The following is a 15,589-nucleotide window of genomic DNA, read 5'->3' as shown; positions in this document are numbered from 1 at the left end:
GCGGCACATGCCTCCTGCCGAAAGGTTGCTCGAACTGTCAGTCCTGGCTCCACCTCCCCATTGGTCACCTCGCAAGCCGTCGGCCACAGGGCCCGTGTGCCCATTGGACGCGGGGCGAGGCAGGGACTGACACGGAAGTGTGTCCACTTCCGGTTCATCGCGGGCACCGGAAGCTGCGTCTCCTTACGTGAGATGTGACTGGCTGCGTGGAGCGCGAGTGGGCCTATCAGGACGGCCCGGGGGAGGGCGCCGCGCGGGGAGCGGGGTTTGGGCCGGTGGACGGAGGCCGTGCTGCGCTACGGGAGGGATGGCGGCGGCGGCGGCGGCGGAGGCGGCGGGTGAGTGCTCCGAAGGGCGGGGGCGGGCGGGGGGCGGGCGGGGCGGGCTGCGCCGGTGCGCCGCCGCCGGTCGCGGCCCCGGGCGTTCAGGGGGTGTCGTCTGCCTTTCCCGTCAGGGCGCGCGCGGGGTGCTTGGAGGGGACCAGCCGCGTCTCGCTGCGCCGCGGGGGCCTGGGGTCGGGGGCTGGCGGCCGCAGAGCCGTGGCTGGAGCCTGCGCGCCGCGTGTGTCGGTTCTGGGAGGAAGCGGGTGCGGGCATGTGCGGCGGACTGCCCCGGGGGTGCTGCCGGCGCCGGCATCGGCGACCGGGCCCTGCCGCGAGCCGGCCCGGTGCCCCGCGCACCCCGTCCCCGCCCGTCGCCGGAGGCAGGGTCTAGAGGAGGGTCGGGACCAGGGCAGCCTTTGTGGAGCCCCCAGGGACCCAGGCTCGCGGGCAGGGCGGTGGGGAGGTCGGGCGGGGGTGCCCGTGGCGGGGTAAGAGGCAAGAACGTTAGGGTGTTGCAGGGGGACTGACAGCTGTGTGGGTGCAGACGGCAACCCCGCGGGTGGCAGGGGTGGGCATGGTGTTTTTTCAGAGACATGTTAAGCTCCTAGGAAGGAAGAGCCGGGGCGGAGTGGTCCGCGGCCCACAGAGAGCCAGGGCTGTTGGGCCTGGGGCCGCGGGGGGGCTTGGCCAGGGATGCAGGTGTGTGCCTGGGGTTCCGGGCATGGTCTGAGCCAGAGAGGTGGCTCCGTGCCCCCGCGTGACTGCAGCTCTAGGTCTCTAGAGCTCTAAGCGTTCCTCCTGAGAACTGGAGACCAGGGACCCCAGGACAGTGGTTGGGCATCTGGGGGGGCATCACACCTGAATCCTATGAGTGGGGGCAGGGGCCGTCCCCAGCACAGCGCACCTCAGCCTGTCATGACAGCCCTGTTTCCCACTGGAATCAGCTGGGACCCTGCAGCCTCCTGGTTCCTGTGGCCCACCCGTGTGTGTGAGCTGCAAGGGCGCAGTGACACGCGTGCTCCCAGCAGAGAGGGGTGGTTTGAGACAGCCGTCTTCCGGGAGGCCACGGGTCAGGTATGGGGCCGGCCCGCAGGAAGACCTTCCGGCTGGGGGTGTTTGCTTCCATTACGCCAAAGGAGCAGGTCTCGAAATCTGGGACGCGGGAGGGGCTGGTGAGCCTTCTGAGTGAGCCTCCGAGAGCATCTGGTGCAAGGGGGATTCTCTGCCCTCCTCCCCTTTTCTCCTGACCAGAGCCTGGAAACCTGGCAGGTGTCCGGCACATCCTCCTTGTCCTCTCGGGAAAGGGAGGGGTCGGGAAAAGCACCATCTCCGCGGAGCTGGCCCTGGCCCTGCGCCACGCAGGCAAGAAGGTGAGCACCCCACCCTGGCACCTGCACCGACTGCCCCGCTGCTCCTGCCCCTCGTGGACATCCTGCCTCTTTGCAGGTGGGCATCCTCGACGTGGACCTGTGTGGCCCCAGCATCCCCCGCATGCTTCGGGCACAGGGCAGGGCCGTGCACCAGTGTGACAGTGGCTGGGTCCCCGTCTTTGTGGACCAGGAGCAGAGCATCTCTCTCATGTCCGCGGGCTTCCTGCTGGAGAGCCCGGATGAGGCTGTGGTGTGGAGGGGCCCCAAGAAGAACGGTAACGACGGGGCGCGGGCGGCACAGCCAGCCTTCTTGCCGCCCCCAGGTGCCGCCGCGGTGCCCCAAAAAGTCAATTAGAAAGTCCTGCGGGAGCTTCGGACCCTCCTCCCCAGGGTGGTTGGGTAAAGCCAGACACCCCAACAGCCGGTTATTTCCAGAACGGTTCTGCGGCTCCCCGGAACCATCAGGCCAGCCTGGGAGTTAAGAGCAGGAGGAAGCTCGGTGCAGTTGTCAATGGCCCCATCCGAGTCCCAGAGCGGGGAGGGTTCTGCTGGGACCTGAGGCCACGCCGGGCCCCGCTAAGCCGTGTAATTGGTGGGCAGAGGGGCTGCATGCGGGACCTGCCGCCGTGGGTCACCGTCTCTCCTGCTGCAAAAGCTGGAAGGGAACCTGCATCCAGGCACCGACCCCCACCCCCCAACCACCGGGGGATCACAGCTCCTGGCTCAGGCCTGAGCAGAAGTCTCAGGTGGCAGGGGTAGCCCCACATCCGGGAAGAGAGGTGCTTGTGGGGTCCACGTGGTGCATGTGCCACCCTCCGTAAGGAGTGGCTTGCTCTGCGGCCATTGGGGCAGACCCGGGACCTGCAGAGGCTGTAGGTGAGGGGCTCGCTGAGACCCCTGGGTCTCTGCAGCACTGATAAAGCAGTTCGTGTCTGACGTGGCCTGGGGACAGCTGGATTACCTGGTTGTGGACACGCCCCCGGGGACCTCTGATGAGCACATGGCAGCTGTGGAGGCGCTGCGCCCCTATGGCCCGCTGGGGGCCCTCGTGGTCACCACGCCACAGGTACCATGCGAGCACCGTCCGCGACCTCACCGGGGACCTGGCACTACTCCCGGCTCTTGACACGCTCGGTGACCGCTGTCCTCTGTTGCCTGGTCGCAGGCAGTGTCTGTGGGGGACGTGAGGCGGGAGCTGACCTTCTGTAGGAAGACAGGGCTGCAGGTGGTCGGGATCGTGGAGAACATGAGTGGTTTCGTCTGTCCCCACTGCACAGTGAGTCGTGGGGACTCAAGTGGTCACCAGCCCTTACGGGGCCCAGGGGTGGTCAGGTGTGCCCTGGGCGGCAAGCACATCCCTGGACCTCTCCCTCGAGTGTGTGAGAGGTTCCTTAAGGGGGCGCACATCTGCGTTCCAGGAGTGCACCAACGTCTTCTCCCAGGGAGGCGGGGCAGAGCTGGCCAGACTCGCCGGAGTCCCCTTCCTGGGTGAGCATGGCAGGGCCGCCGCTTGGACTCTGCTCCAGGGGTCTGAGCTCCCCGCGGCTGGTGGGCACGAGCGGGAGCCCGCGGGAGCCCCGTGTGGGCTGGGGCTGGGGCTGGGGAGCCGGCCCCTGGCCCTCTGCCACCCTCACAGCCCGTCCCCTGCCCTCTGCCTTCGCAGGCTCTGTGCCTCTGGACCCTGAGCTCACGAGGAGCCTGGAGGAAGGTCGAGACTTCATCAGGGACTTCCCTCAGAGTCCCGCCTTCCCCGCGCTCTCCTCCATAGCCCAGAAGGTTCTGAGTGAGGCGCCTGCTCGGCTCTCCTGACCAAGGCAGCTCCCCCTCGCACCTCTGGCCGCGCACACTCAGACCTAAGCAGAGGCGGTGGCCGTGCGGGCCTCTTTCTTCGCCCCCTCCCCGCATCTCGGGTTTCCAGGGCCTCTGGGCGGCCGACAGTGGGTGGTTCTGTCCGGCGGGCCGGTAGCAGGGCCCGGAAGGTGTGGGGTCCTGGTGGCTGAACTCTCAGGTGATGGCACGTGCACCCCCGAAGCCACGGCTGGGCTGTTGTTTGCAGCCAAGGCTCCACGTGGGTCACAACACCTACACGTCTGGAGAAATCCTAGGGGCGTCTCCTGTCCTCAGCGCCTCCCACCATCCTCAGTGCCATCGTGAGCGATGCCGGGACAGCGGGGAGCGTCTTGTGAAGCGTTAGACTTAACTTCAGAGGAACCCACGATTAAAAGTGTCCCACTGCCGCAGTTACAGGTCTGCTGCTTCCGGAGCGTCGTGCCCTGGGGCCGCGGGAGCCTTAGCGCGCTGGTGCGCTCCCCGGCAGCCAGCTCGGCCCTCTGACGCCCAGCCCGTGGGTCCCTGCAGACGCCTGGATCAAGCTTGGGGTCAGTGTGTGGAGAGCTTGGTGACGGCGGAGAAATCCGTGCCGTCGGGGGAGGCTCAGCCTGGCGCGGCGGATGCACCGTCCCCAGTCGCCCTCCACACCTTCCACGCCACAGAGCCGGGGCAGAGCTGGGAGTGACGTGCAGCAGCCCCAGGGAGGCCAGGTGGTGCAGTGGGCAGGGCCCAGCACGGCGCCCTCCCCAAGGGAAGAGGTCGGGATGTTGGCAGAAGGGACAGGGTGACCCGGGGGCAATGATGGGGCTTCAGGTGTGCCGTGGACAGACGTTTCCTCGTGTGGAACTAGAATGCAGGGGAAGGGCTCTTGGGGGCAGGGGGCGTGTTGGCCGGGGTTGGGCAGCGAGAACCCACATTCGTGCTGGGCACGAGCAGTGACCGCCCGGCTCTGCCGGCCTTCCCAGGGCCAGGGCCTCTGAGTATGTGGCCAAGGAGGACAGCTGAGGTGCCAGGGCTCTGGACCACGGGAGGAGGAGCTGCCGCCCCTCTGGCACAGGCGGGTGTCCCCGGAGGGCCGTGGGGCGGGGGCCCGAGCTTTCCTCCCCCCATCTCCAAAGCTATACTCCTGTGGTCACACACGTGTGTCAGGTGGCTTTTTTTTTTTTTAAGATTTTACTTATTTATATGACAGACAGAGATCACAAGTAGGCAGGGAGGCAGACAGAGAGAGAGAGGGGAGGAGCAGGCTCCTCAGTGAGCAGAGAGCCCAATGCAGGATTCGATCCCAGGACCCTGAGACCATGATCTGAGCTGAAGACAGAGGCCCAACCCACTGAGCCACCCAGGTGCCCCATCAGATGGCTTTTAATGAGGGACAGCTGGGGGGGCCGGGGCCTGTATGGCAGCGGCGCCCACACCAGCAGAGGGGGCCTCCGCGGTGACCCCGGGGCGGCATCGGGCCAGGCCACGCCTCGGTCAGCAGTGAGCAAAGTGGGCCTCGGCGACGTCGCGCAGGTCGAGGCCCGAGACGCCCGGGGGGCTGGCGCAGGTGATGTTGTTGTAGGCGTACACGGGCGGCTGGCCGTCGTCGCCCTCCGGCGCCACCTGCACGAAGCGCGGCACGACGCTGGGCTGCCGCAGGGCCAGGGTCCTCAGGGCCCGGAGCGGGCAGCCGCAGTCCCAGGGGTTGCCCTCGAGCCACAGGCGCTCCAGGCCGGGGGTGTGCGGCGTGAAGGTCCGCAGGGAGTTGTTCCGGAGGCTCAGGTAGCGCAGCTGGGGCAGGTCGGCCTCGGGCAGGGTCTCCAGGCGGTTGTGCGACACGTCCAGCCAGAAGACGCGGCGCAGAGGCCGCAGGGCGTCCGCCGCCAGCGCCGCCAGCCGGTTGCCCGAGAGGAGCAGGTACTCCAGCTTGCCGAGGTCCTGGAACGCCTGGGCCGGCAGGTGCGTGAGCTGGTTGGCCGTGAGGTCCAGCTCCTGCAGCTCCGCCAGCCCGCCCAGGCCCTGCTCCTCCACGGCCGCGATGCCGTTGCGCTTGAGGAAGAGGCGGCGCAGCCCCGAGAGGCCGGCGAAGGCGCGCGGCCGGAGGCGGCCCAGGCAGCCGCGCTCCAGGTGCAGACTGTGCAGCCGGCCCAGGCCGAGGAAGAGCTGCGGCGGCAGCGTCCGCAGGCAGTTCCCGGACAGGTTCAGGACCGCCAGGCTGCGGAGGCCCACGAAGGCGCCCGCCTCGATCTCGCGGATCTGGTTGTCGTTGAGCGTCAGCACCTCGAGCTGGCCCAGGCCCTCGAAGGCCCTGTCGGGCAGCTGCCGCAGGCGGTTGTGGCCGAGCTGCAGCTCCTCCAGGAAGTGCAGGTCCTTGAAGGCGCGCGGCCGCAGGCCGGCCAGGGCGTTGTGCGACAGGCGCAGGACGTGCAGGCCCAGCAGGCCGGGGAAGGTGTCCTCCAGGAGGCCGCTCACGCGGTTGTGCGACAGGTCCAGCCAGCGCAGCGCCTTCATGCCCAGGAAGGCGCCGGGGGCCACGGCGGCGATGAGGTTGCGCTCCAGGTAGAGCTTCTGCAGCCGCGGCAGCTTGACGAACACGTTGGCCTTGACGCTGCGCAGGGCGTTCCTGCTCAGGTCCAGCTCGCGCAGCTCGGCCAGGCCGCAGAAGAGCGGGGGCTGCAGGTAGGTCAGCCTGTTGCCCGCCAGCACCAGCTCGCGCAGGCCGGCCAGGCCGTGGAAGGCGGCGTCGGGGAGCACGGCGAGGCTGTTCCAGCCGAGGTTGAGCTCCCAGAGGCCGGCCAGGCCCTGGAAGAGGCCCTCGTCCAGCCGGCCGAGCAGGTTGTTGCTGAGGCCGAGCGAGGCCAGGCCCGGGGTGTGCAGGAAGGTGCGGGCCGCCAGGCCGCGCAGCTGGTTCCGCTCCAGGTGCAGGTGCTGCAGCCGCTGTAGGCCGAGCAGCGCCTCCGGCTCCAGGCTCGCCAGCCCGCTGCCCTGCAGGTTGAGGAAGGCGAGGCTGGAGAGGTTCCGGAAGGCGGCCGCGGGGATGGAGGACAGGTTGTTGCCGTCCAGCCACAGGGCCCTGGCGCCGTCCGGGATGCCATCTGGCGGCCGCGTGAGGTTGCGGGAGCTGCAGAAGACGCTGAGCTGGTCCGCGTAGTCATCGTGGCCGCAGGTGCACACGGCCGGGCACTGCAGGCTCTCGGTGGCCCCCGGGGCCCCGTTCTCCGCTCCCTCTGGGCTGCAGGGGCCCAGCGCCACCCACGAGACCAGCAGCACGGCCAGGACCGGGCCTCCTGTGCAGGGAGAGGGGCCAGAGGACTTGAGCCCCGGGGCGAGGGCCGCCGCCTGCCCACACGCTGCAGCGTGGAACTCGGCGCCCGGACCGCAGCACGTGACTGAGAGAGGCCGTGGTGCTGGCAGCCCGGAGAGAGGTGGGAGCTCAGAGCTGCGCTCTCCCGGCCTCATTTGGAAGTAGAGCCCCGGTTAGGACAACCGGGACGTGGTCCCGCTCGGAACTGACTGCCCTTTCCACCCTGCAGGCCCGCTGGGGTAGCGACGCCCGTTCTGGAGAGAACTGCAGGTAGGGGTGCCTGGCCGTTCAGCCGTGTGGCCGTGTGCGTCCCAGTGTGGACGCTCGAGTGGGCCGACGGGAGGCCCGAGTGGGGTATGTGCTCCTGCCCTTGAGAGTGGCCGGTGGGCGGGTGGGCGCCGCCGCAGTGAGGCTCCCGGAGCGGGGGGCACCCTCCCATGGGCTCCCAGGAGCCTGTGCCTTGGGTCCAGGAATGTCTCAGCACTCGTGCCGGGAGGGGAGCACAGCGCCTTCCTCAGGGCAGATGGGGACTCCGCACCCTCAACTCACCAGGGGTCAGGGGTGTCTCTGGACAGAGGGCGCTGGGTCCCACCCCAGCGACACCCCAAAACCCGCGTAACACACTGGGCTGCCCACCGAGTCGGGGCCCATCCCTGCCCTCAGAGGGTGCGGGCTGTCCAGGCGAGGCCAGAGGCAGTGCGAGAGGCGCCCCACACCCACCTGCACAGGCCGCGCCGGGCCTTTGAGGGGCTGCGGGGGCAGCAGTCCAGCCCAGGGAGGGGTCCCCGGGGGGGGGGGCTGAGGGGACTGGCCCCGGAAGCAGACAGGAGGTGACTAGAGAGAGTAGGGGGTGTCTGAGGGCGCATCCCGAGGTACCCTTGCAGCAGCACCGGCGCTGTCAGCCCACCCCGAGCTGGGCCCTCGCAGGCTGCCCCGAGCCGCGGAGGCGTGGGGCTGGCTACCCCCAGAGCGAGGGGCTGGGGCCCTAGGCGCTCCTCACCTCCAGTCAGGGCCATCCCGCGCGCAGAGCAGACCACAGGCGGGCCGCGAGCTGGGCGCGTTTGCTGGGGCCGCCGCTCCTGCCCTCTGATTGCCCCACCGCCGGGCCGCCAGCACCCTGCGGCTAGCCAGCCCAGCCCAGCCCTGCTGGCCTGATGCCATTAACCCTCTCGAGCCCGGCGCCCAGCGTCAGCCCCAAATGCCCAGGACACAGATGGCACGGGGGAGAGGCTGGGGGGCTGCCTTCACCCCAGAGCCCCCTTCAGGTTGGGCTGGCCCTCTGCCCCTGGGTGGGGGCCGCTCGGGCAGCCGTGGGGGACCTCCCACTCAGCAGACGGCCACGTGGGAGTTAAGTGGGAGATGGGCCTGGCACGCTGACCACCCCCCTCCTTCCCCCTGCCCGTTTCCTAACAGCCTGGGTGGGGTCCTCATCAGGCCTCCCTGGGGCCCTGCCCAGCCTCGGCTTCTGGGACCTCAGGGTCAGCTGGTGTCTGGTCACCCTCCTCCCCCCATCCTCTTCTAGGAACCCAGGGCAGGGTCCCCGGCCCCCTCGTGTTTGCTTTCCCTAGCACTGCCCTCCCTGGAAGAGTGGAGGGAGGCCTCGGGCGCCGGGTCTTGTGGCTGCAGGACCAACCTCCACCTGCCTCGGGACCCAGGCCGTCCTCCAGAGCGCCCGCGGGGCCCTGACCAGCCCACTCTGCACAGGACGGCTGCCCAGAGCCTGGCCTGAGGTCAGCCCCAGGTCAGGCCAGGAAGAAGGTTGACAGCCAGCACGGCCCCTTGTTGCTCAAGCAGGGGGAGCCCTGCGCCCCCTCGTCCACCCGCCCTGGGCACGGCGGGCACAGCCAGGGGAGGGGTCCTGGGCAGAGGCCGACAGATGAGGGCGCAGCCAGGCTCCCCTCGAGAGGAGGGGCAGGGCTCAGGGAGCCTCGGGAGCCTCTCCAGTGGACCTCCTGGCCAGGGGGCAGGCCCGCAGAGAGGGCCAGGGGGACCCGCTGCACCCCTCTCCATTCCCCCACTCCTGCTTCACCCCTGCCTGGCCCACAGCTCCCGGTGCTGGGCGTGGGGGACGGCTTTATCTCTCCCTTTATTGAGCTTTGATTGATTTCCAGGTCGGTTCTCAGCCTCTGTTCTGAGAAATTATAGATCCGCCAAAGTGCACGCCCAGAAATTGACCAGGTAAACACGCGAAACCGCAGCCCCAGGTGCCGACTCAGCACGTTCCCGCGAGCCCTCCGCAGGGCCAGGGCCGGGAGGGAGGGTGTGCGGAGGGACAGGGCTCTTTCTGTAAACCCGGCCGGGCCCGCATGGCTGCCCCCATGGCAACACCCGCACTCCGCCCCCCACCCCGGGTCCCTCCCTGCCCTGGCCACTCGGAGCCGGCCACCGAGGCTCTCCCCGAGGCGTCTGGTTTCATGTGCTTCCGATCATCACGTGGATGGGGGTCCCACGTGAGCCCTGGGCCCGGCTGCTCGTGTGACACGGGACGCAGGCAGCTCGGACACACAGCCGTCCCCACATCCTCGCTCACCCACCTGCTGCCCGCGGGCCCTGTGGGGCCTCCGTGGACTTGCTGGGACCCAGGTGAGGACCCAGGTGAGGTCACTTGGCAGGTGAGGCTGGGCTTCTCGAGCAGTTAGCGGGTCCCCACCTCCTGGCGCCCAGGGGTGCCCTGCCCAGCCCAGCGCCATCCCGTCTGTTCCCAAGCCCCGAAGGTGAGTGGACGCTGGCTTTCGTTCCGTGTTTCTCGGATACCAGTGGGACTGCAGCCCCTGAGGCTCGTCAGCCGGGGGACTGTCCTGTCCCGTGAAGGGCGTGTGTGTGTCTTGCCAATTTCTGGTGATGGCTCAGTCCGACCTGTGTTCTTAAAGAAAGTCAGTCTGGATGCAAGTCCTTTCTCGGGCGGGGGAGGGGGTGTGGGCGGCGCGTCTTCCGTCCTGGGGCTCGCCTGGCCGCGCTCTCGGTGGCTTTTGGCAAGAGTTCGTTGGATCGCAGTTTCCCGAGTCACTCGGCGCCGAGCAGGAGTCCTCAGAACGTGGGGGTTTCTCGGCCACTCTCGCACGTGGACTTCAATGTGACGCTCTCGAAGCGCCGTGGGGCACGTCGGGGGCCGTGCCCACCAGCCTCGAGGTGGACGTCTTGGTCCCTCGCGGAGCACAGCCTCCCCCCAGAGCAGCTTGGCTCCGCGGCCGGGGCCCCGTGTGCGCCCTTCTAGGCGGAGTGAGTGGCTCGCCCGCGTCTGGGCCGGAACTAGAGCCCGGGAGAGGCGGGCTGTGCTGAGGTCTGTGCGGGACGGACTCCCGCACGCCCCACGTCGTCCCCCGGTCTGGCTCTGACCTGGGGTCGCTCAGCACTGCTGCGCGTTTTCGTTCTGATCGCCCGCGAGGCGTGTAGTTTTCCCAGCTGGCCGCTACTTTTTGATACGTTTCCCTCCTCGGTCTGCCTCGGTTTTGCTGTCTGGGCTGAGAGCTCCGGAAAGGTGCTGCCGAGTGTGACGCCCGCCCCGACAGTCCTCCCCTCCAGCGGTCCCAGTCAGCGCGGTGCGGCCGGCCCGAGCGCGACGCTCGTGTCTGCCCGTGGCCGGCAAGCGGGCTTTCTGCGAGCACGTGCAGCGCTGTGACCCCGGCAGGCTGGGGGGGGGGGGTGGTGGGTCGGGGGTGACAGGGGCCGCCGGTAGCTCCTTCCGTCTGCTGAGCTGACTGCCGTGGGGGCGCCTCTGTCCGGGGGCTGCCAGGACCTTGTCTCGAGCCTTCAGGGGTGTGGGGCACCTTTCCGTGGACTTAGATCTTCGCGAATCTTGAGCTGTTTTCGATGCGGTACTTCCGGCGGATCTTTAGTTTGGTGCCGCCGCGGACGGAACCCTCTTCATTCCGTGAACAACTGTTCCCAGCACGTGGAAACGGAGCGGATTTTGTTTTTCCTAATCTGGTGTCCCAGGACCTGGCTGAATGAACTTGCTGGGTTTGTAGGTGTCTCTGGGTCCCTAGGATTAGCTCCTTGGGGGGGTCAGCTCATCGGTGAATAAGGACGTTTCTCCTTTTTCCTTCCCGGCCTGCAGCCGTTTCCGTGGCTTCCTGGCGCCTTGCTGCGCGGCCAGCACCACGCGGAGACCGGCCGCACCTCGCTCCTGGCTTTAGAGGTGAGCGTCCCGCGGGTCACCGTGATTTCGGAAGCTGTGACAGCCAAATGCTCTTGGGGGGGAGGGGCAGCCGTCCTGACCCCTACAGTTACGACTGTCCAGACACACAGCAGAAAGGGGTGCAGGCCCAGACAGTGGGACTACTGTGGATTTTCCGGGCGGACCCAGTGTCATTACAAAGGTCCTTAACAGTGGCAGGGGGGCTCCAGGGGCAGGTGGGAGGCCGGGGGAGGGGGAGGCTTCACCTACAGCTGCTGGTGTTGGCATCTTCGGGAGGGACGTTGGGAGCCAAGGAACGAGGGCACCTCTGGCAGGAGGACTGGGTGGCGGAGAGGCTCCCCGGGGCCTCCGGGAGGAAGCAGCTCGGCGGCCCAGAGCAGCTGGGGTCTGACGTCTGGCCTTGAGCACTGGCTCACGGGTGCTCGTTCCTGTGCAGGGAGGAGGGTGGCGCCGTCCCCTCCTGCGGGATTCTGGCGACGTGTGTGTTCTGTGTTGGCCAGTATGACGGTGGGTTTGTCAGCCTCTTGATCTGTTCAAAGAACTAACTTTTGGGGTTTTTTCCTATTTTGCTGATTTTCCTTTTTCTTCTGCTTCCTTTGTGTTTTGTTTGCTCCCTTCTTTAGTTTCTTAACTAGAAGCCTCTCCTTGCTGTGCAGATGCGTGTCCCACTCACGTCGGTGTGCTTTCCATCTTTCCACGTCCACTTTCCCTTTCCTGCGTCACGCACGGGCGGGTCCTCGCACAGGGGCCGAGCTGGTCGTCTCTGTGGCTGCGGCTCTAGCGTGTGCTGGAGCGCGCGCCGCGTCCATGGCTCCGACCGCGGGCTGTCCTGTCCAGAGGCGGGGGCGGCCAGACCTCACTCTGCCGCCGGGAACTCATTCTGCTCGAGCTCCCTTTGCTCTGTTAAGACTCACTGTGACTGGTTCCGTGGCTCACGCGGGATCTGGCCTGTTCCGAGCACAGGCGGGTTCCGTGGGCGAGCGCGCGCCTGCGCCTTGGGCGTCCCGGGTGATGGGCCCTCCAGGCATCTACCGCTCCGGGAGAATGTCAGCCTCCGTGCTTAGGGTGCGTGGCTGGCTCAGTCAGTGAGGCGTCCGATTCATGGTTTCGGCTCAGGTCGTGATCTCAGGGACGCGAGATTGAGTCCCGCCCTGGTCTTCACGCTCCGGGGGATCTGCACCCCTCCCCCAATGTGCTCGCTTGCTCTCTCAATTTTTTTATTTTTACAGATATTATTTATTTGACAGAGAGAAACCACAAGTAGGCAGAGAGGCAGGTTGGGGGGAGGCCCCCCAAGCAGAGAGCCTGATGCGGGGCTCGATCCTAGGACCCCGAGATCATGACCTGAGCCAAAGACAGAGGCTCTAACCCACTGAGCCACCCAGGCGCCCTTCAAATCTTTAATTTTTTTAACTAAAAGAAAAGTCTCCAATTCTTGTTATGTAACCTATTTCCCACTCAGTCTCTGAATTACATAATGACTTAGAAGGCCTAGCGTAAAGCCGTGTTCTTCCGCGGGGATCCCCCCACCCCCGTTCAGACACGACTGTTCGTCGCTCTGATAGAGCCTGTTAAGTCAGGTTGAGCTTATGAATGGGAGCTGAAAAAATGAGAAACCGCTCTGGGCCAGGGAAGGAGGAGAAAAGTCACGGCGTCCTGCCTCCTCGCCCCCCACCACACCCCCGCAGCCGGCCACAGTGGGACCCAGACGGGCTTGAGCCTGCGCGGAGTCCTGGGGACACACAGTGCAGCCCTGCACGAGACTGTCCTGGACCCCCCGGGAGCCGCCGCCTCCCAGGCCTCTCTGCTGCTCCGACGCGGGATCGGCGTCCGTAGAAGGTGGTGGACCCGAAGAAACCTTCTATGGGTCTGTGAAAGGTTTGGGGTTACTAGGGGCGCGGGGGTGCTCAGTGCCCCTGAACGGTACCCTTGGCTCACTGCTGTGACTCTCACTCATAAACAGAACATTCTGAAGATGGATGAAGCCCGAGCAATTTCCTAGGGGCACAGGAGCGGGCCACGCAGGGCCAGCACGTGACCCGGAGCGGACGGACCCCGCCCAGGAAGACAGGACACAGGCCCGAGGCAGACGCTTTCCAAGAAAACCCCTCTGAGGGCAGCAGGGGCCCGGGGTCAGGAGTCCGGAGCGAGAGTGGCCAACGCCCAGTCTCCGCGCTCGTGTCCGACAGGACGGCGGCCCGCGGCGGGGAGGACACGAGGGAGAGGAACCAGCGGAGCCCCCGCGGCCGCCCTCCGCGCCCCACGCCAGCCGCACAGGCGAGTCTGCGGCATGACCGCCCGTGCGGAGACGACAGCCCGAGGAGCGGGGACGGGAGGGGCGCCCGGTCAGTCGGGCAACGTGCGGCTGGGCCTCCGGCTTGCGGGTTCGAGCCTCACGGTGCGTGCGGAGATGACTTTAGATCTTCTTTGAAAAGGAAGAAGAAAACCCTGGGACGAAAGGCGCCTCCCCGAGTGGCTGCAGCCGCTGGAAAGCCCAGGCTCGTGCTAGGATTCCCCTTCCTCGGACTCCCAAAGCGCACGCGCCCCGGTCCCTTTCTCGTCTGCCGGCGGCGGGCTCGCGCGAGGAGGCGTCCGGCCCGCCCGGCCGCGGGAGGCCCGAGCAGCGGCTCGCCGGGAGCGGGGAGACCGCGTGAGGAGACCCCGTCCCCGTCCGGGGTGACTTCTGGCCACGCTTGTGTGTGTCCCGCAGGCCTCCCCCACATGCCGGCCACCTCCCAGGGCACGTTTCCGGCCTGGACCTACCCTGACCCTCCTCTGCCCACTGCCCCTGACCCTGGGAAGCTTCACGGGCACCTCGGCCTCCCGCTGCCCAGACCCAGCCTCACGGGCCTTCTCAGCTCCCGTCCCCCTGCGACCCCGCGCTCCCGGCGCAGATCCCTGGGGCAGGGCTGGGCTTTCACTCAGCTCCCGGGCACCCCTTCGCCTGTCCAGCAGCCTCACCACAGCCCTCGGAAAAATGCCGGTCGAGGCCCGCTCCGCCCGCCGGCTCCCACCTTCACGTGGGCGCCGAGGTCCTCCTGTGTCCTGTCCACTGCTCCTCACGGCTCAGCCGCAGCCGTGCCCCAGGGCCTTGACACTTGCTTTTCTCTCTAGGTATCTGCGGGGCTCACTGCCATGAGCCTTCACGTGTTCACGGCCCCACCTCGGCGAGGCCCGCCCGGCCGTGACACCGGCTGCTCCTCGCCCGATTTTCTCCCGAGCTTCCTCCGCCCGCCCCGGCGGCCAGGTCCCTCGTCAGGACAGAAGCTCCCCAAGGACAGAGGCTTCTGTCACACCGAACCCCCAGAGCGGCTCAGCCTCCGCCCAGCAGCCGCGCTCAGGTCCGTGAGGCCCGTCCCTGAGGTGGGGACGGAGGCCGTGGGCCTGCTCGCCTCCGCGCAGTGCGGGAGACCCAGGGAGCGCGAGTCCCAGCGGTGGGACCGCAGAAGGCTCACGAGGGAAACGGAGCTCGGGTGGGAGGAGCGGGTTCCTGGGAGCGAAGCCGACTGCACTTGTCTGCGCTCCCGATGCTGGCGTGACCGGAAAAGACACCGTTTACGTCCACCACAGCCGAACTGTGGAAAACCTCGATGTCCATCGACAGACGAATGGCTAAAGATGGGGTGTGTGCGGACGGACGGACGGACGGACGCACACACACCCCGGGGTATCACGCGCCCATCAAAAAAACAAAACCCCGAAATCTTGCCATTTGCAACGACGTGGATGGAACTAGAGGGTATGACGCTGAGTGAAGGAAGTCGGTCGGTCAGACGGTTCTCACACGGTCTCCCTGACGGGAGGAACCTGAGCAACAAGACAGGATCGTGGGGCAGGGAGGGAGAAGTGAAGCAAGACGAAACCAGAGAGAGAGACAAACTCTTCATCTCAGGAACCCAGGAGGGTGGCTGGAGGGGCGGCGGGGGGCGGACGGCGGGGAGGGCACGTGCCACGGGGAGTGCTGTGAGTCGTGTGAGACTGAGGACGCACACACCTGTACCCCTGGAACAAACGATACATTGTATGTTAATAATAATAATAAAAAGACGCCGCTTACGACCGTGTCAAAGGCTGGAGTACCAGGGACGGGACGTTCCCAGAGAGCTGGCCTCCGGGGAGTGTCAGCACCCACGGGGACGGCATCTGCCGTCCGGTGGTCCGGCCGCCCTTTCCCTGGTTCGGGCGAGGGGCCTCAGAGTCCCTGGAACTCCCCACAGGGTGCGTGGCACGGAGACCGTTGCTCACGGGAGCCCCTCCACACCGGGGTCGACACGGGGGACGGTCACACCGCGCACACGGCCAGTGATCCCAGGGATGACACAGTGACACCGCACAGCCCCTCGACGCAAGCTCAGCCGTGCCGGGAGGGTGACCGCCCGTGTTCTACAGAGCACGCGGCTCAGCACCCTGGGACCCGCGGGCCTCGCCCGGGGGTCCTGCTTTGTACCCTTTGTAAGCAAACCCGACGGCAGCACTTCTCAGCATTCTAGGAGCCAGCTGCGAGTGCCTGAGCGAGCGGGGTCGGTGGGGGCATCCGACAGGGTGGCCAGGAGGCCGCGGGGACTCCCCAGCGTGGACCCGTGCGGCCCAGCGGCGCCACGCTGCCCCCTGGGGAAGCCCGGGCCGGTCGCCTCTGCCGGAG

General features: G+C 67.3%; 3 protein-coding genes across 23 annotated transcripts; 2 read left to right on the top strand and 1 right to left on the bottom strand.

Annotated features, from left to right (window-relative positions):
* Positions 1 to 74: 74 nt before the first annotated feature.
* On the top strand, positions 75 to 3,933 carry NUBP2 (NUBP iron-sulfur cluster assembly factor 2, cytosolic). 8 transcript variants are annotated; one of them, XM_080830110.1, is made up of 8 exons: positions 259 to 338; positions 1,268 to 1,397; positions 1,575 to 1,693; positions 1,770 to 1,968; positions 2,605 to 2,759; positions 2,859 to 2,969; positions 3,112 to 3,181; positions 3,357 to 3,933. In XM_080830110.1, the coding sequence occupies exons 4-8, from the start codon at positions 1,815 to 1,817 to the stop codon at positions 3,500 to 3,502; spliced, it is 636 nt and encodes a 211-aa protein (XP_080686236.1). In that variant the 5' UTR covers positions 259 to 338; positions 1,268 to 1,397; positions 1,575 to 1,693; positions 1,770 to 1,814; the 3' UTR covers positions 3,503 to 3,933. The 8 variants fall into 8 exon arrangements, with proteins under 8 accessions (XP_080686231.1, XP_080686233.1, XP_080686230.1 ...); XM_080830105.1 differs by lacking the exon at positions 1,268 to 1,397 and having other exon boundaries at positions 75 to 338; positions 1,593 to 1,693; XM_080830107.1 differs by lacking the exon at positions 1,268 to 1,397 and having other exon boundaries at positions 75 to 338; positions 1,884 to 1,968.
* A 438-nt stretch (positions 3,934 to 4,371) lies between these two features.
* Positions 4,372 to 7,976, bottom strand: IGFALS (insulin like growth factor binding protein acid labile subunit). Its single transcript, XM_080830102.1, has 2 exons — positions 7,810 to 7,976; positions 4,372 to 6,792 (listed from the first exon to the last, which is right to left on the bottom strand). Exons 1-2 carry the CDS (start codon positions 7,823 to 7,825, stop codon positions 5,000 to 5,002), a joined length of 1,809 nt encoding a protein of 602 aa, XP_080686228.1. The 5' UTR covers positions 7,826 to 7,976; the 3' UTR covers positions 4,372 to 4,999.
* On the top strand, positions 6,796 to 15,011 carry LOC308359242 (uncharacterized protein; the record flags this gene model as incomplete). 14 transcript variants are annotated; one of them, XR_013968399.1, is made up of 8 exons in its annotated part: positions 6,796 to 6,930; positions 7,039 to 7,079; positions 8,921 to 8,987; positions 10,867 to 10,947; positions 12,636 to 12,814; positions 12,911 to 13,224; positions 13,383 to 13,445; positions 14,062 to 15,011. XR_013968399.1 is itself a non-coding variant. In XM_080830117.1 (6 exons), 4 exons carry the CDS (start codon positions 9,116 to 9,118, stop codon positions 12,947 to 12,949), a joined length of 576 nt encoding a protein of 191 aa, XP_080686243.1. In that variant the 3' UTR covers positions 12,950 to 13,224; positions 13,383 to 13,445; positions 14,062 to 15,011. The 14 variants fall into 14 exon arrangements, 3 of the variants coding, with proteins under 3 accessions (XP_080686243.1, XP_080686242.1, XP_080686244.1); XR_013968400.1 differs by lacking the exons at positions 6,796 to 6,930; positions 7,039 to 7,079 and adding an exon at positions 8,465 to 8,550; XR_013968403.1 differs by lacking the exons at positions 6,796 to 6,930; positions 7,039 to 7,079; positions 8,921 to 8,987 and adding exons at positions 10,439 to 10,769; positions 11,384 to 11,454.
* Positions 15,012 to 15,589: the final 578 nt, after the last annotated feature.

The sequence above is a fragment of the Martes martes genome (assembly GCF_963455335.1).
Source record: "Martes martes genome assembly, chromosome: 18".
Lineage (NCBI taxonomy): Eukaryota > Metazoa > Chordata > Mammalia > Carnivora > Mustelidae > Martes > Martes martes.
Note: the sequence above shows the minus strand (reverse complement) of the source record. Positions and strands in the feature narration are given on the sequence as shown.

Excerpts from the sequence above, each read along its gene's own strand:
- NUBP2 (XM_080830103.1), top strand. The coding sequence starts at position 1,191 with ATGAGTGGGGGCAGGGGCCGTCCCCAGCACAGCGCACCTCAGCCTGTC. Across the intron at positions 1,398-1,574 it reads TCCGGGAGGCCACGGGTCAG|AGCCTGGAAACCTGGCAGGT; the intron begins GTATGGGGCCGG and ends TCTCCTGACCAG. Across the intron at positions 1,969-2,645 it reads GAGGGGCCCCAAGAAGAACG|CTGGATTACCTGGTTGTGGA; the intron begins GTAACGACGGGG and ends GCCTGGGGACAG.